Consider the following 26,362-nt stretch of genomic DNA (forward strand, 5'->3'; position numbering starts at 1 on the left):
ATATATATATATATATATATATATATATATATATATATATATATATACACACACACTATGGTAATGTTTTGCATAGCTGCACATGTACAACCTATATTGAACTGCTTATCTTCCCAGTAAGGGTGGGTGACAAGGGAGGAAGGGAATGAATCTGGAATTCAAAGTTTTAAAATCAAATGTTTAAAAATATATAAATACTATTATTAATACTATTTTACATGTAATTGGGAAATAAGATATATAGACATTGGGGCATAGAGATCCACCATGCCCTACTGGAAAAGCTGAAGGGGGTATGGGAGAAGATAAGGGAGAGAGCAGATTGGTGGAGGGGATGTCCTGTGGGACTGTTATTTTGGGGCAGTGGGTAGGGGAAAAATGGGGAGAAAATTTGTAACTCAAAATCTGTCTGAAATGAATGATGTAAACCAGAAGTTAATAAAGCATTTGGAAAAAAAAAGATGAAGGAGAGATAAGGAGGTCATGCGTGTGGGATGCCATATGTGTGAGGAACAGTAAGAAGGCCCATTCTGTCTGAACTACAGAGTACCAAGGGAAAAATAATGTGTAACAAGGTTGGAAGAGTAGGTTGGGGCCAGATGGTGCAGGGTTTTAAATGTCCTTTATAGTTGGTCCTAAAGGCAGTAGGAGAGCCACTATAGTTTAGTTAGGGAAGGTTACAAAGTCAGACCTATACTTTAGAAAACTCTTTTCAATTTTTGTATAGAGATTGGATCTGAATAGGCTGTTGTTATAGTCTAGGTGAGAGGTGATGAAGGCCAGAGAGTTGTTGGCCATGTTAGTGGAGACAAGAGGTTATATGCAAAAGATAAGAGAATAGAAACAACATTTGGCAACATACTGGATGTGTGGAGTAATGAGGATTTGAGGATGATTTGAAGTTGTGAACCTGAGTGATCAGAAAGGAAGGGATATACTCAACAGGAATAGGAATGCTTGGAAAAAGAGTAGGTTCTTGGGGAAAGGTAATTAGTTCTGTTGTGGATGTGTTGTTTGAAATGTCTTTGAACATATATATTTTGCTTTTTGGAGGTAATTTGGGATTAAGTGACTTGGCTAAGGTCACATGGCTATTTTTTGTGTTAAGTGTCTGAGGTCAGATTTGAACTCAGGTCGTCCTGACTCTCTAGACTTGTTGCTCTTCCCATGGCACTACCAACTGCCTTAGAATAAATGGTCACCTTGGGCAAGTCACTTAACCCCTTTGGGCCTAAATTACTCATCTGTAAAATGAGGTCAAATTAGATGACTTCCAATTTCCCTTCCAGATTGAAATTTATAAACTGTAATGGATGACAAGTTGATTAATCCTTCTGTCTACTCTTGTCTGACAATGGGAGTTCCTGTCTTTTGTTCATGTAGTTGTCAGTAAAATATAATTAGCATTCTTATGAAATAGAGCTTAATAAATTTTAGCCCCTATAAAAAGTCAGGAAGCTTAATAAGCATATAGAATTTGTTTACTTTGGTTTTCTTTTCTTTTCTTTTCTTTTTGGTGGCAGCTTTGATTCATTTCAGCAAAGCTGATTATTAGATCTTTGCTGTTGTCGTTGGAAATAGACATCTTTGTCACTGAACATAAGTTCACTATAGTTGGGTATGCCTGAGTATACCCCATACCTGTTCCCGAGTGCAGAATACCTTGTTCACTCCCCCACCCCCTTCTTAGTAAGGCAAGTGGTTTGTGTAGCAAACTCTTCCCTTCCTGGTAGAGGTACCAAGCTAGATATCCTGCCCTTACAGCATAGTGAAATGAGATTTTTTAAAAAAGCAAGCCAGGATTTGCTTTACTTCATGTAATCCCTACCTTCTTCTCTAGACCTTCCATCTTGACATATAAGAAATAAAGCCCTTCACTTCCTTCCTTATATAATTGCAGCAGAGACAACAGATAAATTATTAGAAAAACTGTCATTGATATGAGGTTAGTGAGACTTGTTCTGAATGAATCTGTGGGACTACCTCCTTGAGCTTCAGCTTCTTCATCCATGAAATGAGAGGGACTGCCCCAAGAGCTAACACAAGTATTATCCAAAAAGCGCCATGCAGAATGGGAATAATTCCTATACTTTCTCATAGGGTCTTAGTGAGGGGAAAAAAATCTTCATAAACTGGAAAAATGTCATGTAAATGTGAATAGATGGTGTAACAAAATGGTTCCAAGCTGAGCATAGGAAAAGCTCAAATTCCTTTCACTTGACCACAAAATCTGGGAGCTCTAGCATGGGCCTATGAAGGAGCTACATGTTGGAAACTGTTTTTCAGATATTTGCTTTAAAGCCTCTGCATTTTTGTGAATAGATGAAAGAGTAAAAAAGCATTTATTAAGTCCTTGCTATGTGAAAATCAGCATGGTTAGCTGGGGAAACAAATAGGCCAGTGTCAAAGCTGCTCTCAAGGCACCTTCGTTCTAATGAGGGACACAGTTAGGAGGGTTCTGTAAAGCTAAGTCTCTGTTGGGCCCAATAGTTTGTTGAATTAAATCTAAGGGGTTAGGGCATCAACTTTCTCACTGCTTAGTCAGAACCAGTTTCAGTCCTACCTAGGAATTCACATGAATGGTATGACAGTGAAAGATGAAATGACTGAGGAAACAAAGGTTCTATCTTCTAAGCATTTTATTAAGCAATGCATGCCAATTGCTTGACATATCAGGACCAGGCAACTTTCTCAGCTTAGTCCTGGACCCCGAATACAAGGGAGGACAGACTTTTATACATTAAAAACAATCAAAGTTAGTTAATTAAAATGAAATTATACAACAGGTAATCTGATTTCTAATTGGAGGAAAGATTAGGAACTTTCCAAGTTGGCAAGAGAGTGAACAAGTGTAATTCCCTGAAATGAGAAAAGGAGGTGTCCCATTCCCCCAAGCATCTGGAAACAGTCAAAGGAATGTCGAAACAATAACTAATCGTATGGAGCCAGTTTTCAAATAAGACACAAGGGTTGCTTGAGATGTACAGTTGTGAGAAAATTCCTACCATGAGTCTTTGGATCTTACCAGGTTTTGGTCAGCATAACCTAGGTCCTTAGTTAAGAGTTTCTAAGCTAAAGGTAGAGGTGGTCCAGTTTCCCAAGCATGCAGGGCTTGGTTCAAATACTACAATAAGATTTTCTCCCAATTCTCACAATCGAATAAAGTTTTCTCGCAAGACATTCAAGAAATTGAACTAGACCCAATACAAACTAAACTAACTCCACGATTGAGTCACAAGATGGAGTCAGTGTGGTTCACTCAGTTCTCACAATTAACCACCACTTGTCCTAATCCCCTCAATTCTCTCAATTTACTCAATCGTAGCCTACTTATGAGGGAATTGAATTTTAATGAATTGACTAAACTAATTTAGTTCTAGGATGCATTGAACATCTGCTCTGTACCCTTTCACAAAATGACCCTGCCTTCCAGGAGCCCACAACTGGCTTGAAAAAATAAGGCATGAAAAATATAAAATAATATGTAATAAAGGGCTAAAATTACTATAAACAAGGGCCAGATTGTATACTATAGGCAGTACTGTAAGCAGTCTGGAAGAGGAGAGATACCAATGTGGGTTGCAGTTATTGAGGGAGGCAGCTTGGAAGGGTGACTGGAATTTGGAGAAATGAGATTGGGGAGAGAAATCATTACAGGTATGGGGTAGGAAAAAATGGGCATGGGATACCATAAGCATGAGAGCTAAAGGAATGAGACTACCCTATCTGAATAGTATAGATGGAGGCAGAAATAATATTGCCACACAGTGGGAAGAATTAAACACTCTCATGCATCTGTCCCTCTGTAGAGTTTTACAGGCTATTCCTTGTAGGCAAAGATGCTGTATTCACAGCATGTACTTGGAGATTAAGGTCTGTCTGTAGTGGGTTCTTCATTGTGTTTCAGCCATATCTTTGAAGGAAATTGAGTTCTTCCTTGCATATTAATTTCATGGTGAGAAATGGGTCATTACAGACAATCTGTTTCTCATTATAATTTTAGTTGAGATGTAGGTGAAAACTTTGCCCTTCTCCCCTTCCCCCAGCTAAAGGTAGGTTAGTATTATAATGCTAAAAAATAGTGATTGTGAGCATATAATCCTCAGGTCCCTCCTGTGTCAGAAAATGGAATTTGTAGATCTTATTCAAGAGCATTTACTTACTTCTTGTCCCTTGAAAATATTGTTGGTACATATAGTATTTCATTGGCATAGAAAACTGCTAGTTGCAGTAAAGCCTAGGATGTTTGGCAGTCACCCAAGGTAGTTTTCACGTGAGCAGAGATCATGGGGAAGTATAGGAAAATCTGTTTATTTCCAGAGCTCCTTCATGAAATGTCAGTAGGTGGCAAGCCTACTAATTTTACCAGTGTTTAGATAACTAGCCCTTAAGCCATGAATGTGATTTTTCTAGGACATTACTGTAACAGGTTAAAAAGTAGCATGGATATCAATTTGGAATTCAGGGATAGAGGATTGAGGGATCCCCTAAATATCAAATCTGAAGCTCTTTCAGTTACTACAGCAGGTACTGCTTTCCAAGTACTTAATTTCATTTTATGAAGCTTTACTAGCCTCTCTTGCCAGTAGACATTCACCTGCATGGTATCTGTTTCTAAATCTGTTTCATCAGTTAAACCAGAGCTATGAACAGTATCCTGCCAGATTTAACCTTCAGTTTCTTACTTACTGCTTTGAAATCTCCAGGAGACTAAGGAAATTGAAGTAGTAAGTTTGTATGACTTACATAAAGCATATTTTGCAATGCTTTTGATTAAGGTAAATCAAAAGCCAAGCTATAAATTATTTCTGTCCTCTTTTGAAATATTTTAAATGAAACATTAAGGTCAGGAAGCTCACATAATAAGTAACTCATAAAAATACACCTTGATTTAACAATGAATAATATAAATATATTAATAAATGACTAATGTTATTATATTATATACATACTGCCTTTCATCAGAGACTCTTAGAAGAAAAGAAAACCAAGTCTTTTAAAAGTAGATGAAAAGAGTGAAAAGTATATTAGGAAAATATCAAAAGCCCAAAAACTCATTCAGGGTAATGGAGAGAAAAAGGGGAAACTAAAATCATAGATTTGGAACTGGAACAAACCTTAAAAATCATGTAATCCAACTCTTATTTTATAAATGAGGGTCCTAGAGAGGGAAAGTGGTTTGTTCATGGTCACACAAATACTATGTAAGAGAACCAGGGGTCAAACAAACCAAGAGCTGTAGAATCCAAATAAATGCAGCATTCCTTCCACTCACTGGGGAGATGAAGTATAACAGTAGATTCAGCTTTGGACTTGGTTTTTAAGTCCTGTTTGTGCCTTCTACTAGCCATGTTACCTTGGGAATATCACTTCCGAGTCTATTCCTCATCTCTAAAATAATGATGATATTCAGTAGGCATTTGTTAAGCCCCTGCTCAGCCCTGGGGATAGACAGAAAGGCAAAAGAAGAATGCCCTTGCTCTCGAGGAGCTCACAGTGTAATTGGGGATGCTACTTGTAAATAATGTAGCTTGCTTTACATATGTGTGTGTGTGTGTGTGTGTATGTTTGCATGTTACTTCCCTCTTTCCATTGTAAACTCCTTGAGGACAAGGAGTTATATTTTGCCTTCTTTTTCTGTCCCCAGCACTAAACACAGTGCCTGGCACATAGTAGGTGCTTAATAAATGTTTATTGACTGACTAAATACAAAATAATCAATAGAGGGAAGACACTAGAGTTAAGGGGGATGAGGAAAAGCTTCTTGAACAAAGTGAGATTTTATCTCGTACTTAAAGGAAGCCAGGAGGCAGAGATGAGGAAGGAAACCATTCCAGGCATGTAAAATGAAATGCTGCTTCTGTCTATAGGGTTGTTGTGACAAAAGTGCCCTAGAAGATGCTATTTATAAACATGAAACATGATTCCTTCTATATGGGCACATCTGACCCCTCTTTGTGATCATGTTCATGTTAACATTTTGCACCTCTCTTAGGTGCTTAAGTTACATTTATAATAAAGTTACATCACACCAACTACACAGACCCTGACTTTACAGAGCCTAATATCTTAATTATTTTTATATTTCGTATAGCACAGTTGTATTAACAGAAGTATTTAATAAATCTTTGGTTGAATTGAGTTGAAAACAGTGAAATGAAGTTTAGGTGAGTCTTAAGCCCCATCCAAAGCTTTGGGATTTAGGTAATAAAGTAAAAAGGGGCTTCAATTTAAGAGGACCTCACCAAATAAGGCCATGCCATATTATGACTCAAGTTGAGTTTGCTGGAAAAACTCCAAAATATAGGCTCTCGGCCCCACCTTAAATATAGATTCAGATATTTCAAAGCAACAATTTTACTTTAAAAATTAACTATATATGGATACAGAGAAATTTCTTTTTTTTAATTTTATGTTTATTTTTAGTTTACATCATTCATTTCCACAAGATTTTGAGTTACAAATTTTCTCCCCATTTTCCCCTACCCACCGCCCCAAAACAGCAATACCACTGAATATGCCCTCCCCCAATCTCCTCTCTCCTATATATCTACAGAGAAATTTCAAATAAATGTAAAAAGTCAGAAATACTAAACATCATTTGTAGACTACAGCACAATTATAATAGAAATCAATTCAGGGAATATAAAGAAGACAGAGACCTAAATGAAGACTTAGTGAAATCCTAAATAACAAGTGAGTCAAAGGACAAATCATAGTAACAATAATTAGATAAAAGGCAGTGACTGTGATGAGATAACATAAAAATTTCTGGGTTGTAGCTAAAGCAGTACTGACAGGAAAATTTCTATTCCTAAATACATTTATTAACAAAATATAAAAAGAGAATTGATGAAGTGAATTATGCATTTAAAAGAATTAGAAATTCAAGAAATAGGCCTAAAGGGAACACAAAAGAAATTTTGAAGTTAGAGGAAAAAAGAGATTTATTGGAAACCAAATAAACTACAAAACTGATAAAAACTAAAAGTCGACTCTTTGAACAAACTAACAAAGTTGGTCATTCTTTAGTGAATGTATTAAAAAGAAGAGGAGAGGAAATAAAATCTATTACTATAAAAATAAAAGAACAAAGCTAAATTGTAATAGAAACAAGATAAATAAAAGAATTATCTGAACGAGCTATGCATTGTTATATGCCAACAAAATTAAGAATCTCAAAGAAAGAAAATTACTTTAAAAATATAAAATGCGCAAACTAATATAACACCAAATTGACATTCTTAATTAATCCAATCTCAGAAAAGGAAATAGAACTAGCTATGAAGGAACTACCAAAGGAAAAATTTCCTAATCCTGATGTATTTTCAGGAGAATTCTATCAGACTTTTAAAGAATGTTACAAATTATGTTCAGATAATGTTGAAGACCAGACTCCTTTTATGAGACATATATAGAACTAAAATCATAGAAGGAAAGCAAAGAAGAAATACAGACCAGTATCATTAACAAATATCAGTTCCAAAATGTTAATTAAAATCCTGTCAGACCATAGCAATTTATCCAAGAAATCATTCTTTATATAACCAAATGCTATTTATATGAGGGATGCAAGGATGGTTCAAAATTAGAAAAACAATCAACATAATTAATCATATTAAAGACACAAACATCCCAAACCACACGTTTACCTCAGTGAATGCAGGAAAAAGCCTTTGACAATATATAGAAGACTTCACCACCATTGTCATCATAATCATCATCAGCTTGCATATATAATGCTTTAAAGTTTACAAAGAAGTTTTATATATGTTACCTGATTTAATCCTCACACCTACAAGGTAGGTGATATTAAACCACATTTTATCAAAGAGGAAACTGAGACTAGGAGAGGTTAAATGACTTGCCCACAGTCACAGGTAGTAAGTGGCTGAGATGGGATTCAAACTCTGATCTTCCTGAAACCAAATCCAGTTGTCTCTCCACTGTATCATCTACCAGCCTATTTGTTCTAAAAACCTTACAAAGTATAGACATAGAGGGATCTTTTTTAGTACAATAAAAAATATATCTAAAACCAAAAGCAAGCATTGGGATACATTAGAAGCCTTCTCAGTAAATGTAGACATAAAGCAAGTTGCCCTCTTCCCTCATTTATTTTACATGAGTATGTAAAATAATTGAAATATAGAAGTTCTATGTTTTTATATTCATTCTATATAAAAATGCTAACAATATCCATAAGACAAGACAAAGAAATGAATTGTGTTAAGGTAGACAAAGGAGATGAAATGATCTCTCTTTGCTGATAACATGATGGTTCACTTAGGAAATACTGAAGATTCAGCAAAGAAACTAATCGAATTAATGAATACCTACAGCAAGTATCAGGATCTAAAATTCCACCTTTTCTCCATACATCCAAAAAATGGAGTCAGCACATCATCTCTAGTTCAGGAACCACTTAGCTATATGCTTAAAGCACACACCTGAAATTAAAATCTCTCAGGGCACCAGTGAAATGCTTAGCATAGAGTAGAATACCCCCCAGTGCTGTTTGTCTGCTGACAATAGGTCTTCATGTCTCCTTTTGATCATGGTCATTATACAATGGTAGCTATTTACCATAAAAATCATAGCATATTAAAGATGGAAGTTATCCCAAACATAATTTCCTCTATTCCATTCATTTAGAATCAAGGAATGGATGAGGAAATCAAGGTACAAGGAAAATAATTGACTTGTCTTTGATCACTTAGCCAATTAGTGGAGTCTTAAAGCTAGCCAGGAATAAAGGAATCCAGTTTACTATTAAGTGATCATTTACTCTACTTCATAAGGAAAAAAAAATGAAGTATACTGAATTTGGGACCAGTAAACTGTCAGATCTGGAATTATAACCCCACCCCACATACCCCAGCAACTCATATGGTCCTGTATATGGTTTTTTTTAATCCCTATAACTATTTGGTATACAGTATGAGCATCTCATGGCAGAAGGCTCTCCTTTAAAATCTAGGTTAAAAACCTAGAACTCTCAAATACAGTTTGTTATATGCTAATATCCATATTTCTGTCCACTGAACTCCAACAGCTCTCCAGTAAAGTAACACTTTAAATACAAAATATGATTAAATGAGGCTTTAGAGGAATATGAGGGTAGAACATGATGCCATTGGAGCCAAGATTGTATTTTCAGTCATCCTGACACTGTTTAATCACTTACTATATACTTCATCCACATCCCCTACTGACTTTTAATCTTCCTTACTGAAGCTTTCTCTCCTTTCTTGGCTTCTGTACCTTCTCAGCTTTCGTCTAAACTCTCTTGACAGTTTGTTCTGCCTCCTTTGGGCAGAAGGTTCTTTCTTCTCCAAAATCCTAAACACAGGCATTCCCTAAGACCAGCCTTTGGCCCTTTGTTGTTCCCTCTCTCTGTAATCTCTCTTTCAGAGAGACTACTACCAGGAATTGCATCACTGATCGAACGGAGGAGTTTATTTTTTATCCTACAGGTAATAGCCACTGGAGTTCATTGAATAGGAAAGTAATATCATATCTGCACTTAAGGAAAAACACTCTAACAAATGTATGGAGGATGAACAATTAGAAGGTCACTCTTCAACCAAGAGATGATGAGCACCTGAACTAAGGTGGTGACTTAGTAGTGAGAAGGGTAGATGGCCAAGGTATTGTGGAAGTAAAAATGGCAAGATTAGACAACTGATTGGATACATGGGGTGAGGGAGAATGAGGAATCAACAGTAATGTTGAGGTTTTGAACCTGGGAGAATGAGAGGATGAGTGGGTCTCTTTATAGAAATAGGAAGGCTCAGTAGAGACAAAAGGTTTTTTGGGAAAGGTTCTGAGTGCTATTTTAGACATAATGAGTTTGATGTGTCTGTGCGATACCTAGTTTGAAATGTATATAGTTGGTGATGTAGACCTGGGACTTGAAGAGAAACAAGGGTTGGATATTTAGATCCTGTACTCATCTATTTAGAGATGATAATCAAGCTCTTGGTGGCTTATGCAGCTTTCAAGTCATAAGGTAAAGAAAAGAAGGCCCAAAGACTTGGTCTTTGCTCAGCATTAGGGAGTGTCACATAAATGGTAAACCAGCAAAGGAGAGTGAGAAGCATCAATTAGGTCTACAAACTAAGACCCATGAATCAAATATGGCTCACCATCTGATTTTATATGGCTTATGAATTAAGATTTTTTTTTGCATTTAAAAATAAAGATGTAAGAAACATTCTTAGTGAGCTGGAATTGGCCCTCATTAAGGTCCTCAACTGAGAGGGTCAGGGATGAGAGAAGAGAATATATGGGTGACATGAGTAGAAGAGAAAATTGATTGTCACTACCTTGTTCAGAAACTTTAAATGACACCTTGAAAAATTTGAACTTCTTGGTCCTTGAATGCCAGATCTTGCAAACAGATCTCATGCTTTGTTACTCTCTTACCTTTATTTGTGCTGTCAGTCCCCTATCCCTTTTCATAAATGAGGAAGGAAAGAATGAACAAGGGAATAAAATGAGAAAGGAAAATGTATTCAGTACTAATGATATACCAGGGTTTGGAAAGTTACAGGTTTGCTAATGGTGCTAGGTTTACATACCCTTTCCAGTATCCATGGCATTATTGATATGATTATGGCTCCAGGAATTGAAGGGACATAGGTGGAGGGTTCATGAGGTGGTAAATCCCTCTAGCTGCTGAAAAGATGACAGGGAGTATGCTTAGCAGAAATCCAAACACCTCCAAGAAGTCTCCCCTGGCTACCCTTACTAAAAGTTCAGTTCAGCAAATGTTTATTAAGCCCCTCCCTTGTTCAAGGCACTGTACTCAGTCCTGGAGATAGAGTCAGGGACCTTCCATGTGACAGGGAAGTAAGAGGATAGCATGCACACAGAGATATAAATACAAAGTTCTACAAAATTATTGCAAGAGGGAGAGAATACTGACTACTAGGGGAATCAGAAGAAAAAAAATTGGTATAGGCTATGACATTTGAACAGTTACTTTAAAGGGAATGAGAGATTTGAAAAAAGAAGTAATGAGGGGGAATGCATTCCAAGAGTGTGGACCCATCTATGCAAAGGCACAGACATAGAAGAGGGAGTTGTCTGTGGGGAAGAGCTAGAAGTTTAGTTTGACTGAAATGGAAAATGGGTGAAGGGTAGTAATAAGAAATAAACCTGGAAGGGTAGATTGGACTCATATCGCAGAGTCTTTTAAATGTTATGGTAAGGGATATCTTTTCTCATCTCAGAAGTAATAGGGAACCCCTGAAGATTTTTGAATGAGGGCATGATAGGCCCAAATCTGCATTTTGGGAATACGATTTTGTTAGTTGTGGGAAGAGTAGACTGGGAATGAGAGAGGCTAGAAGCAGGAACACCATTTAGGCCAGGGGTGGTGAACTTGCAGCCTTGAGGCCATATGTGGCCCTCTAGGTCCTCAAGTGCAGCCCTTTGACTGAATCCAAATTTCACAGAAGAAATCCTCTTAGTAAAAGGCTCCTCACCCCTGAATTAGGCTATTAGTATAGACAAGAAGTAACAGGAGCCTAAATTTGAGGGAGGCAATATCAGTTTAAAGAAAGCACATTTTCCATCTGGGTCTGAGAGGAGATGGTAGTAAAAGTGGTGTTGATGAGTAGACTTGTCCAAAAATGTGCCCATTTTAAGAGATTTTTGATAGTATTCCTTCTAGAAAAAAATTCTAGTTTTCCTCTAATTTTATATTTTTATTGTGTGCTTGTTTCATCAAACTTTTATTCATCTACTTTGCATTTATATCTCATCTCCCTACTAAACTGTGAGCTCCATGAGGAAAAGGAGTGTCATGTTTTTACCTTTGTGCATCTCACATATCTAGTATAATGCCTTAGAGATAGTAATCAGGTAATAACCATGTGCATAGATAGGAGCAATACATGAGGAATGTTGGGGGTAGAATCAATAAGATTTGGCAGCTTATTTCAGTTGTGGGGTGAAGGAAAGTGAGGAGTTGAAGATGACACTGAGTTTGTGAGGACCTAAGTGACTGACGTTTCCTAGGAAAGTTTGCAAGAGGGTGCGTTTTGGGGAAAAGATAACGTAATTATATCTACAGTGTGGATTACAATGTATTCATGCCCACTTGTCCTATATAATAAAACATGCAAAATGAAAAAAAGAGAGAGGATTAGCATACTTAAGCATTGGTCACTAGCCAGAGGTGTAGAATCTGCACTAATGACATGATCTGAGGGGCAAGTCATGGAGGAGTTGTTGGCTATTGACACTTGTGCAGCTACTATGAGTTCCTGGTAGTCCTGAAGGAATGGCCACCATGGGGCTCAGAAGAAGGGGGATTGAGAGCTTGCATGGCAGAGGAAGCAGATGGATTATAGTGATGTTAGTAGATAAAGATAGGTCTGGTTGAGCTGGAGATAAGGCTCATAATTGACAGTTGCAGTAAGGATGGGACATGAGCCATCTTCTCACTCTTCACACTCTGCTTTGGTTCAGAGGAGACACTCTATCTCTTACTTTGGAGATCACTGATTTGGACAAAAAACTCATCTAGAATAGTGGCTAAGAATTATCTCTTCTCCCTCCCTTATACATAGAATGCCTAGCACATAGTAGGCACATGATAAATACTTGTTGGTTTAATGAATAAATGGCATTCCAGGCCATTTGTCACAAAGGCAACTGTGCAGAAGAGTATGGATAAATCAGCACAAACCACTTCTTCAAAAAAAAACAACTCAAAACACACATCCTGCTTATACTGTGTCAGCAATATTACCTTTGTATAAAGGGGACATTTTAACCATGGTTAACAAAATAGTTCATATTTGGATGACTATATGAAGATATAAATGCAAGTATGAACACTGCCCTGTTGAATTCTCTATCCTTTTTTTTGTTTGTTTCTTACTTGCTTCAAAAGGGGGCATGAAAAAACAGCATGTCAGGGATACTAAGTGCCTTTTATTTTAAGGTTCAGATTTATATTTGAATAAAGGTATATACCTTTTGAATATTCCGTAGCTTTGCTTGGTTACCCTTCCAAAGTGTAACCAACCAATATACCAATAAAGGTGGGGGAAATACCCGTTTTTCAGTTTTTTAAATGAACATCTTTATATTCCCAAACCTCTAATTGAAATTTAGAATTTCCTTCAATTAAGAATGTAGGTGGGGCAGCTAAGTGGCACAGTGAATAGAGCACCGGCCCTGGAGTCAGGAGGACCTGAGTTCAAATTTGGCCTCAGACACTTAACACAAAAAAAATAGCCATGTGACATTGGGCAAGTCACTTAACCCCAATTGCCCTCCAAAAAGCAAAATGAAAAAGAACGTAGGCAATAAACTACAGTAGTATTTAGACTTCACCAGATTGCCAAAGGGGATATGACATACACAAAAGGTTAAGAACCCATGTACTAAAGGTTGAACTAGAACAATTAGATAGTTGAATTAACTGATCTCTAAAGCCTCTTCTAGTCCCAGTGCTTTGATTCTGAGGTGGTAACCCCTTAACCACTGCTACTGATGGATGTTCTTTTAGATGTGATGACTTGTGGTTGACCTGGAGGTTGTAAGATGGTAGATAGTGTTTTCACCAACCCACATAATGTGGTTTATCTTTGTCTCTGCTGTGTCTTTTGCTGTGTTTTCTTTGATTGGAAGCAAAAGTAAATTTTTTTCTTGAGGAAGAAAAACTGGTATGGTTATTAAAATAAGGTATGTCGACTTAACTTGGGGAATGGGTATTTCTTTCACCTCCCAGCAACAATAGTTGCTTCCTGGAATTACGAAGTCTGTCTTAGTAGTAAAAAGCAGAAAACACCCATTTCAAATCTTTGACTGTACAGTAGATCTTGGGATTCCCCAAAACAGAGAATATCCTCCTTGAGAAAATGGGTATATTGCAGATGGAGGAAAAGGAAAAATTCACACACAAATTACAAGACTGACTCCATTCTTGGGCATTGGACTGGGAAAAAAAGGTAAGGCTAAGAGAGGGGATTGAAAGATCAGATGCTGTGTATCTCATTGTAGACCTAAGAAACAGGCTAAAACCAGGTTGGAGATAAGAACAGGGAAGAATATTGTTGAGGGTGACCCAAGAATGACAGTGGCTAATCTAAACCTTTTCTTCTCTCCTCAAGGCTTCTACAGCACCTGTTTCCTTTTCCATCTCCCACCCCCTTAGCTAAGACATCACCTCAGACTTCTCAAAAAAAAAAAAATCGAGGGCCTTCACTGACAGCTCCGCCCTCTCCTATCAGTCAGATATATCACACTATTTTTTCCTCAACCCCATCTAGCAAGAAGAGGTGGTCCTTTTTTGGCAAACCCCTCAAAATGCATCCTTGGTCCTATCCCTTACCATCTTCTCTAACAGGTTGTTCCCACTCTTATCCCTCATTTCTCTTCCTTCCATCTCTGTCTACTATAGCTTAATCTGTTGCCTGCAAACATGTTCATTAAAAAAACATTAGATTTAAACATCCTCACTAACTACCATCCTATATATTTCCTCCTCTTCTTAGTTATGCTCCTTGAGAAACCCAGTATATTAGGTGACTCCACTTCATCTCTCCTCACTCTCTTCTAAACCCTTTATAATCTGACTTATGACCTCATCATTCAGCTGGAGCTGTGCTCTCCAAATTTATCACTGATCTCTTTATCAAATCTCACGGCCTTTTCTTAATTCTCATCTTTCTTGAACTCTTTTTAGCCTTTTGACAGTTGATCATTCTTTCCTCCTAGTTCTTCTCTCCTGTCCAGATTTTTATGACATTGTTCTTTCTTGGTTCTCCTTCTACCTGTGTGATTCCTGCCATTCAGTCTCCTTGCCTGAATCCCTATTCAAATCGTGTCAAATTATGTAACTGTGTGTGGGTATGTCCCCCAAGGCCCTGGATTAGGCTCTCTTCTCTTTTCCCTTGGTACAGTCTCACTTGCTGATGTCATCAGCTCCCAAGAGTTCAGTTAGCATCTCCCTGCAGATGATTCCCAGCGCTCTACAAGGTATCCCAGGACACTCTGTATATTATTCATTGTTCATTGACATATATACATTTTATACATTAATGTTAGAGTAATGACTGTGGATATTATTATAAAGAATAATTTACATTATATTCCATGTGTTCCCAAGTTTGGGGCAGAAATGATAACTTTACAGAATTTGAGATGAAAGAGACCCCAGAGTCTCTTTGTTGTAGAGTTGTAGAAGTTATAGAGTCCAACCAACTTCTACCTCAGTAAGAATTCCTTCTAATTCCTTCTAAACTCCCTGCCCTGGCCCCTCTTTCACTGAAGTAGTCATCCGGTCTGTATTTGAAAACGTCCAGTGATAAGGAGTATACTACCTTCTGGTAGCTCTAATTGTCAGGAAGTGTTTTCCTTACATTCAGCATGTATTTTTCTAATATCTGTCTCTTTGTGCCTTTCAGAGACCAAGGAAAACAAGTATAATCTGTCTCCATATAACAACCCTTCACATACTTGAAGATTGTTATCTTGCTACCCCCCCCCAATATCTTCTCATATCTAGCCTCAACATCCCCAGTTCCTTCACTTGGTCCTTATAACCTGCTTCATTTTGTCAGTATCTTTCTGAAAATGAAGTTTTTAGAGCTGAACACATATGCCAGATGCGATCTGACATATAGATAGGGTGGAGCAAAATGTTAGTTTCCTCAGTCTGGACACTATGCCTCTCTTAATGCCATCCAAGATCACACTATATAATAGTGCAGGGCCTAGGACAAAATCCCATGTCCCACCGCACCCCCAGTACTACAATAGAGACCTACCTCCATGTTGACATTAATCGAGATGGATTAGAATCATTTGAATTGACTGATCCCAAATCCACCTAAACCTATTGTTGTCTACATCTCCTTACTCCTTGTCACCCCGATATCCAGTCAGTCTGTCTTTGCCACCTCTCTCCAAGATTATTACAACAACCTCCTAATAGGTCTACCTCTCTCAAGTCTCTTCCTACTAAAATCTGTTCTCTCTACTTAATTACCAAAGTGATTTTCATTAAGGGCAGATCCAACCATGTCACTTGCCTACTCAGTAAATCCTACTGGTTCTCTATTGCTTATAGGATAAAATAGAAACTCATCTATTTAGCTTTTAAAGCCCTTCATGATATGATATGAACCTATCTTTCCAGTCTTCCTGTATATTTCTTCTTTTCTTCCATTCTTTGGTCTAGGTCAACTAAGGTTCTCTTTGTTTCTCATGTATATATATATATATATATATATATATATATATGCACACACACAGTGAAATCCATCTCCTTTTTCCATGTCTTTGCAAGGGGCTTTCTCAGATATCTAGAATACATTTCCCTCCTCACCTCTGCCTTGCAAAATTTAACACTGTCCACAAGACACAACCTTCTACGTGAAGATTTTCCTGATTCTTCTGCTATTACATTTGAATTCCTTGTTTTTCTTTCATATCTATTCTATATCCTTTTATGTGCACATATGTCTGTTTCATTTTTTGTCTTTGCATCCTCAGCATCAGCACAGTTCATGGCACATTTAATGAATACTTGTGGATTGCTTTGTTGGTCTCTCCATCTTGTCCACAAGGATATTGTGAGAGACTTTGTCAAATGCCACGTGAGATCAAAGTATGCTTTGTGGAATTCTTTTGGTGTATAGAGTGCATCTCTGAATTGTTGAATGTTACATATATGTTACATAATGTGTCACATATAGCACATTTTCTTGACTGCTCAGGACGTTGGCTGATTTGGTTTTAGAATAATTTGTTGAAATCCAAAGATGTAGATGTTCTGTGGATGTAGCTATATTTGTAGATGTATATGAATACATACACATATATTTTATATATATGCATGCATATACATACACACATATACATGCACTATTCTTTCCTATCCAGGCTCCCAAGTATATCTCACCTTCATGATAACCACAAGTTATTTAAATGCCCATATATGAGATGAGGTAATATTTTATATTCTCCTTTAATAAGTAGGTATAAATGGTAAAAAAGAGAAAGAAAATAGGAATGTTTTCTAGTTTTCCACTAGATGTCAGCAGAGAACACTGAACATGTCATCTGACTTCTTTCCAATGCCTGTTTCACTATTAATAACAATAGATCACCACCAGTTACGAGATTTATGTATTTAGTTCTGTTTTTAAGGGTGACATATCACCTCTTTCATCTTCTCCTCAATTACATTCCAACCCTTCTTCTTGAGTATCTACCATTGTTGCTTAATAAAAAATGGAAATGGACTTGAAGCAGAATAGCATCATATGTGTTACTAAATTCTAGAATTTAGGAGCACTCTCTGAATCATTTGGTGATTCAAATGGGGTTTGGGCAAATACAATTACATCTAGTCCAGAAGGACTATTCAGATTCTTCTGTTGTCTGTTAATTCTGTTAATTATTATTATATTATGTTAATTCTATTAATTATTATATTATGTTAATTCTGTTAATTAATATTCTGTTAATATTAAGTAGTGTTTAAGAAAAAAGAACCTCCCCCCGCCCTGATGGTCTATCAGTAGGGCTTGGAAATGTTCTTTTGTACAGACATTTTTTTTGTTGCATTTGTAATTTTGCTAGTAAGATTTAGCCTGAAAGAGGAAATTGATCATCCTGTTTTCTAAAGAATAATAAAGCCATAGCTTGCATTTATGTAGTCATTCAAATATTTTTTCCTTACTTTAGTCCAAGGGGTTAGTATCTTTGGCCTTGTTTTACAGATGAGGAAACAGCCTTGGTAAGGTTAAGTGACTTACCCAAGACCTCATGTTGTTTAGTCATTTTTTTAGTCTGACTCTTCATGACCCCATTTGGGGTTTGCCATTTTCTTCTCCAGTTTATTTTACAGATGTGGAAGTGAGCAGACAGAGTTAAGTGATTTGCTCAGGGTCACATAACTAGTAAGCGTCAGAGGTCAGATTTGAACTTCCTAACTTTAGGCTCAGCACTCTATCCACTGTGCCACATAGCTGCCCTGCCCAAGACTGCATAGTAAGTTACAAAACTGGGATTTGAACTCAATTCTACTGTATCAGAAGAAAGTCTTGAATTTTTAAACTTATCATTGTTGGAAGGTTGGAAATATACTTCATTGTGAGATACCCAATATGATAAGGCAGTTGGAGAGAAGATTTTGGCTTGTAATTTCTACATGTATTTTGCAAAACTAAGAACTGAAACACCTCTTTGAATTGTATTAATCATTAGGTAAAATCAATTTCATACATAATGGTTTGGCATTGGATTATAAGGATTGCATTTTTTTAAATTTGTATTTGTTTCAAGACCTTAGCACATTATGATTTGCAGATTCTGGAATGAGAACTATTAGGTCTCTGGACACTTTGGCTTAAATTCCAAACATTTGTTGCATTCTATTAATTCTGACTATTCCTCTGAAATACTTCTCCATTTCCTTCCTCTCCCTTTCTTTCAGATTACTGGTGTTATTCTTCTGGCAGTTGGAGTCTGGGGCAAGCTTACTTTGGGCACATACATTTCTCTTATTGCAGAGAACTCCACCAATGCCCCCTATGTGCTCATTGGGACTGGCACCACCATTGTGGTCTTTGGCTTGTTTGGATGCTTTGCCACATGTCGTGGAAGCCCATGGATGTTAAAACTGGTGAGTGTGCCAATAATATGTGTTGTAATATTGAAATTGCTTTTGCTATGCTATTTTTAAAAAAGCATACAGATGAGAAATGGTGATTCTTTGGACAAGAAAGGCCTCAACATCCACAGACTCATTTAGCCATTATCTCCCTGCTAAAAGCAAAGCAAGAATTCAGTTTTAGCCAGACCTAATTAACACAAAGAAGAGTACTAAAACAACAGTGGGTTCCCTCTGTGAGGCTGACTGGCAAAAGCTGTTGCTAGGGAACATAAAGATGCCCTTTATAACCTCATGGCAAAATGCCCTGATGCCAGCTTTATGTGCTATGCTGGAAACTTCCTTCAGCTGCGTTGCACGTTTTCACCAAGCCACTCAGGAGCATGACCAGCAGCCTTCCATTTGGAGTGACCTCCTTGTTCCCTTTTGGGAAATCAATTTTCTTGTCTCAACTATGGCTGCACTTGGCTGTTCATCCTCGTCTCTAAATCAACACTGTCTAGCCACAAGCTATGGAGGTCCAGCTGTGTCACAGAGCACAGCTCTGCTGAAAGTTTGCACAATGTCACGTTGCTTTCTCCTGGCCTAGAATTATTGCTGTGCTTTTCACCCCTTAAAAGCTGTTGTGTTATTCCTCCTCACTGACCCCTATATTTAGAGAAATGTGAAAGAGAAGAGGTAAAATAATGAACAGTAGACGCAACGTGAATCTTGTGAGGCACTGGACTCATCTTCCTTTTGCTCACTTGATTTGCTTCATTTCTTGCTGCTATCATAAGACCAATGTTAAAAGTATATTTATCCTTTTACACTGTATTTACACTAGCAAGTATTTACCCTGTATTTACACGAGCAAGCAGAAATAATGGCTAGGCTTTGGGGTCACGATGCTGCTGGGATTATTAGTGTTTTGGCCTGCCATTTGTCTACATTTAAAGTGCCTTTCATAATACTCTTCATTTCTGAGGATTGCTATAGTAGTTTTTGTAAATGAAAGGAGGTCAGAATCCCCACTTAATGTTAAATTGCATTAAATGGGGCCTGTGTTAAATGTGCCACCCATGAACGGGTGAGGTAGAAAGTCTTTCAGCCCCATCTTCCTTGGTTTAGCTTAACCCTGGGAGGTAATAACATTCTCTACTATATGAAATGACACAACTTGGTCTGTGTCCAGTTCACATTGAAGAAACCATGTTGACAGTTGCCATTAATTGATCTCTTTGTTGTCAGCCTCCATAGGAGGGATGAACAGAAGGACCCCATTCATCTTCCCTGCTTTCCCTCTAGAAGTAAAATGTGCAAACAAGAAATGGGATTAGAGGCCAAGGTACTCACTGCTGTCCCTGTCTTCCACATGTGAGGGCATATGCATATACGTGTACTAGTGTCCTTTGTCCAGAATGCACCAACTACTGTGAGTGAGGCCTGTCCATCTAATACTTCTCAAAAATATAATTATTTTCAATATGGACAGGGAGAGAGATGAAATGACTATTTTTAATGCAATGGTTACTAACCTAGTAAGAGAATTTAAGCCTGACATAAATACACATGCAGATCTGTGAAATAACCATGTAACCCCTGCCCAAACTATAGAACCATTGAACACTTCTCCAAACCTGTAAAGACTACAAGCTATGACTTGAGAAAAAAGTACATATTTGGGAGAAGTTCCCTTTGGAGCAGGAAAGAGAAATGTATATACTAACCACTAGAACTTGGGTTCTAGTCCCAGCTCTGCTTGTATCCTTGGACAAGGCATGCATCTCTCTGGGTTTTAATTTTTTCTTCTTTAAAATGACAGGAGGCAAAACAGATGTTTCTAAGGACCTTTTCAGTTCTTTATTCTACTATTCTAAGGAGAAATTTTTTAATAGTGAAAAATAAGGGAAAGGGAGCTTTATACACCCATCATTGTGTTTATTTTTTCACCTGGCAAATTTATGTTACCAATGCTGGGAGTATTATCAGAAGAACTTACATGTGAACTGAATAGAGTAACTATGTGATCCCTTGATAATTTTATTCCCATAAACAAATACACTAGTAATTCAGTGATAGCAGACTGGCTATTTGAGGGGAAAGGGAGTTGATGGGAGAATAGGATAGGTTATAAAGAAGTAGCAGCTTCTGAAATATGTATCTAGCACACGCCATTCTTAATGGTCGGGGTACTCCAGGTACTATATCCTCCACTGAGAAGATGTAGCAGCAAGCACCCCAGCAAGTGTCCCCAGGGTGGCTGCCAACAGGTTCTTAGATCTGCTTTGCTAAAGGAAAGCAGGTCAAAATGGGTTAACAGGCTTACTTTAATCAGTCAAATATATATCCTTTAGCTAGTTCAGGGGAAAAAGGTCAGCACCCTGAACTTCAGAGTATACAGACAGAATTATCAAGACAGAGAAACAGATCAAGTAGACAGGTTTCCAAACTGTCCAACCATTACATTCATACCAAATCAACATCTGGGTTTTTCAAAGCTGGGGGACTCTCAACAACGGCTTCCCAGAGTCTCATCTGATCACATCACAGAACATTTCTCAAAGTGAGCCCCAAAACAACTTCTCACATCAGGGCTCATATAGCCTTTTCCTGGCTCAGAGAATATTACAACCTTCTTGACCCACTGGCCAATAAAAAAGTTTCTACTGAAAAACAAGCCTCCCACTCCAGGTTTCAGGTGCACTTTAGCTTAGGGGCAGGGAAGATCTTAAAAATTTACATTCCCATTACAGAAGACAAACACATAGCCCTATTGCTATGTATAAAGGTAGAATTTTCAGGATTAATACTTTATTTGATAATTTTTCCTCTTTTATATGAGCTCTAAAGTCATAAATGGAAGGGTCTTTGGCTACCCTAGGTTGAACCTAGTAAAAGGCTTATGGGCACTACATACAGAGCAGAAAATTTTCAGGTGAATATTCCAACACTTGAGGTTATACTTCCAAGAGTCTATTGGGTAAGATCTACGACCTATTTATTATAAGGATGTGCAGAAAGAATCCTCTTAGAGACAGGAAAACACTGTGATGTGAAAAGTGTTTAGAAGAATCGTCATGAGCTAGTTACATTTGGATCAGTCTCTTTGCATTGTTCACTGCAATTATCATTAATCCCATGTTATTGTTGTTTCAGTTGGGATAATCCCCAAAATCTTATTTTTAGCAAAAGAAGAATTAAATTAACATTCCCTGCCATTAACATATGTGAAGCTGACCTAGCAAAAGAATTTAAGCTTGATATACAAAGAGAAACCCATGAAGTCAATGGAATGACCACATAATGATTGCTCAAATTGTAGAAACATTGAACACCATTCTAACCCTGTAGAAACAACAGCTATGACTTGACTTAGAAGTAAATATTTGGAGGAGGTTCTCTTTTGGGCAGGAAAGAGAAATGTGTATTCTAAAAGTTTTTTACCCCTGATATTTATTGCCCAGTTTCTAGCTTTAAATCTCTAATCCTTAAAGTGTCCTAATTTTAATTCTTCACATTTGATCTTGTGCCTTTTTCTCCTCCCAGTATGCCATGTTCTTGTCCCTGGTGTTCTTGGCTGAGCTGGTGGCAGGCATCTCAGGTTTTGTTTTTCGCCATGAGGTAAGTACATACAAATTAGGGGACAGGAACCATACAGTTTTTAGAAGGGAAGATTCATTGATACCTCTTAAAATGTGCATAGCACATACAGAATGCTGAGTTTAGTTTATTTACTTTGAATGGTGGTAGTTTTCTAGCAGTATCATGGACTGAAATTATGATTCCAAATGAACAGATTTGGTCAAAGTTCAGAAGCTTAATTTTTGGATATTTACTTAAGCAGTCTTTATGTGTTCCTCATGAAAGGTCCTTCTCTAGCCCTGTTACAATGCCAAAGTTTGTAATATAGAATAAATATGCTTTTAAAATATAGATCTTTTGGGGCGGCCAGGTAGCACAGTGAGTAAGAGTACCGGCCCCAGAGTCGGGATGACCTGGGATCGAATCCAGGCTCAGATACTTAGTACCACACCCAGAAAAAACTGGCCGTGTAACCTTGAGCAAGTTACTTAACCCCAGTTGCTTAAAAATATATATAGTTCTTTCAGTAAAATGTACACGTAGGTATATATATGCACGTGCTCAAGTAACAAAGGGAGGGTTTTCAAGGCTACGAAGCCAAACCAACCAAATTAATTTCTTTGATATATTGTATTATATCTTCCCAGAAGTAATAGTAAAATACACACACATATATATGTATATATATATATATATCTGTGTGTGTTTATGATTTTAAAATTACCAAATTAATTTATACCAAAATTCAAAAAAGGCCATTAAAAAAGTAAATCCTTTGTCCATTTTTTTTCTTGAGTAAATATTGGTCAGTGAAGTCTGTCCGTCTTTTTTTTTCTTCCTGAGAAGCAGTGGGAATTTCTACAGCTGGTTTTAATATCTCTTAAAAGGACCTGTTCTTTAGAATTCTACTTTGAGTGGGAGTGAGTAAAACCATGGAAAGAACTGCAAATCCAAATCAGATGGTTGGAGAAACTAGTTCATGGCTTAAAATGTAGTATTCCCTTTACCTTGGTTCAGTTTTTCAACCACAAACTCTCTTTTCCCTAAATACTATCCCACCTCTGACAGTCCCCTGTTTCCACTTCATTAAATACCTTTTCATATATAAATGATAGAACCATGGCCCTAGTATTCCCAGGCAGGTGATGAGGTAGTATTTCAGTAATAAATAATTTTCTTCAGTCAGTTTACTATACTTACCACTATCTTCCCCTAAATCATGCCTTTCAAATGCTTAAATAAGTCTGATTTCATCAGTTTGTATATCCCCTCCAGTGATGCAAATTGCAACCTGTCCACAACTGCCCATACTGTAAGACTATTCTTGTCAGTGCTCCCCTGTGAATTTGCTACAAAGGTTCACCCAATGACTGTGAGTCTTCCTCACCCCCCCACCATAACAAAGATGACAGGACTGTCCAGCAGCCATCTTTCCCCTTACTTAGTTCATCAGCACCATCCTTTCTTTCTGTATATTTCCCTGATGACATTTTAAATTTCTATTCTTTGAAGTTATTCCCTGATTATGCATTACAAGCTGCTTAATTACCCTTTCCTCCCAACACCTCTTCACTCTCTATTATCCAACTGTTGTGTTCCATGTCTTACAACCATACAATAATGCCGACAGAATTTTGGTATTAAAAATATGGACTTTTGTTTTTAGAAGAAGCTTGGAGTATTAATTTTTTGTTTTTTGATTTTTTAATGGGAGAAGGCAGGGCAGTTGGGGTTAAGTGACTTGCCCAAGGTCACTCAGCTAGTAAGCATCAAGTTTCTGAGGCTGGATTTGAATTCAGGTCCTTCTGACTCCAGGGTCAGTGCTCTATTCACTGCACTACCTAGCTGCTCCAGTTTGGAGTATTTAAAGGTAATTTTTGAATTCCTGAAGATAATCCAGCCTGCTCTCCTCCTTGTGTTTAATTCTGGGCCCAGTTTACCCATTTATGTTGTCAGTCCCAAACATTTCATACTTATGCAACTCATCAAGCAAAGTCAAGTTTCATTTTTGTTTTTTAAAAAAATACTGAAAACAAAACAAAACCAAAAACCCTTGTTATGAAAGACTTTAAGGAGCATCTCTAGACCTTCAGTTCTTCCTGTAAAAAAGAGGGGATTGGGCTGAGTAATATCTGACTTACCCCTTGAGCTTTAAGAGTTGTGTTGCTCCTCCTGATCTATTAACTACCATGAGAAGTTTTCCCAAGGAGTTATCTTAAAATGAAAACTAGCATTTTAACACGAATTTCCTTTTCTTAGTGTCCTCATCACTTAGCCTAGTGCCTGGAATATAGTAATCACTTAATAAATACTTCTTGTTGTTGTTGACTAAGCTTCTCAGTTGATGGAATGACCTCATGTTGCCTATCTGCTATCCTTCCTTAGATCAAGGACACCTTCCTTAGGACATACACTGAAGCCATGCAGAATTACAATGGGAATGATGAGAGAAGCCGTGCAGTGGATGATGTGCAGGAGAGTGTAAGTTTAAAGTGGCAAGCAGGCAATTAAGGAGAGAACTCTCAGTGAAGTCATTCATCAGTTGCGGTTTGGGGTTTGTGATGTGCTACCATCGTTAATTTTTACAGCCTTCCCCCATGTATGAAGATTTACTATTTTTAAATTTTTTTTTGATCATTTCATTGCCTTGTAGATAAAATAGTACCCCTGAGCTCAGTTTCCTACATATTGGCTTTCAACAATTTACCCACATACTAAGAATTTCATAGAAAAAGTGAATCTCTCCTGGTCACATGTCTTTGTAGCTAAACACATGCCTTTCCTTCCTGAATACATGCCCTGATAACAGCAGAATTGTGTCCTTTGAAAGGATGATATATCCAATAGGCAGGTGCTATTGTGGGGATTGGAGTTTAGGAGAGAGTCTGGTGCTAGCTATATTGATCTAATGGTGATCTGAATTAAGGTGCTAATTAAATTTATGGGAGCTTTGAAGTTCATCAAGAGAATGAAAAGAGAAAAAAGAACTCAGGATAGATCCTTGGGGTATACCCAAATTTAAGGGGTATAGTCTGGATGATGATCCAACTGAGGAGGCTTAGAAGCATTGAATGTATAGGTAAGAGGAAGATCAACACCATTGTGACGACTCGGGAGAGGACATTCAGGAGGTCAATGGACGCAACCAGTTGAGAAGGATGAGTAGAGAAAAAAGATCATCAGCTTTGTCATTTAAAAGATAATCAGTAATTTTAGAGTGAACAGTTTCAGTTAAATGATGAGGTCAGAAACCAGAAGTCAAAGGACTGAGGAATGAAAGTGAATGAGATTACAGTAGACAACTTTTTCTAAGAGTTTGGTTGAGAAAGGGAGATAAGATGATAGCTTGAGGTATTGGTAAAGTCTAGTGAATTAAAAATTGGGAAGACTTGGGGATATTTGAAGGCAGCATCAAAGGATTTAGTAGATAGGAAAGACATTGAAGATTAGAAAGAGAATATATAATTTTGAAAGTAGTCTGCTAGAGAAGATGGAAAGGAGTGGGATCAAGGGTACATAGAGGAGGTGGTCTTAATAAAGAGAAAAGCTGTCTCATCAGAGGGTGGCATAAAGGAGAAAAAACTGGGAGATGATAGCAAGGGGTTTGGATTTGAAGAGAAGAAGAAAATTACAGTGAATGGCTTCAATGTTCTCACTGTAATTGTGCTATGAGAAATGTTGGGGCAGTATTAGAGAAACTTGGGTAGACTTCTATAAACTGATGCAAAGTGAAATGAGCAGAACCAGGAGTACAGTTTATAAAATAACAACAGTATTGGGTTTTAGAATTTTATTTTGCTTTTGTTTTTTTGGAGGGAGGAAGGCAGGGCAATTGGGGTTAAGTGACTTGCCCAAGGTCACATGGCTAGTAAGTATGTCAAGTGTCTGAGTTCAAATTTGAACTCAAGTCCTTCTGACTCCAGGGCCAGTCTTCTATTCACTGCACCATCTAGCCACCCCAACAGTATTGTAAAGATGAAAAACTTTAGAAGACTTAAGCATGGTTATCAATACCATAATTAACCATAAGTTCAGAGGACTCACAATGAAATATGCTACACACTTCAGATAGAGGGGTTATGAACCAAGATTGAGATATGTGTATTTTTTGGACCTGGCCTGTGCCAGAATTCGCTTGACAATATATGTTACTAG

At 37.4% G+C, this 26,362-nt stretch overlaps 1 protein-coding gene across 1 annotated transcript in view; it reads left to right on the forward strand.

Annotated features, from left to right (window-relative positions):
* Window positions 1-26,362, forward strand: part of TSPAN7 (tetraspanin 7) — a 119,814-nt gene that overhangs the window by 66,006 nt on the left and 27,446 nt on the right. Inside the window, exons 2-4 of the mRNA XM_069065686.1 lie at window positions 18,467-18,655; window positions 22,172-22,246; window positions 24,593-24,688. Of these exons, the coding sequence (XP_068921787.1) occupies window positions 18,467-18,655; window positions 22,172-22,246; window positions 24,593-24,688 (360 nt within the window). The remainder of the gene's footprint in view (window positions 1-18,466; window positions 18,656-22,171; window positions 22,247-24,592; window positions 24,689-26,362) is intronic.

Source organism: Petaurus breviceps, unplaced genomic scaffold (genome assembly GCF_028583685.1).
Source record: "Petaurus breviceps papuanus isolate PSGF00001 unplaced genomic scaffold, PetGlider_PUasm1.0 90700, whole genome shotgun sequence".
In the NCBI taxonomy this organism is placed as follows: domain Eukaryota; kingdom Metazoa; phylum Chordata; class Mammalia; order Diprotodontia; family Petauridae; genus Petaurus; species Petaurus breviceps.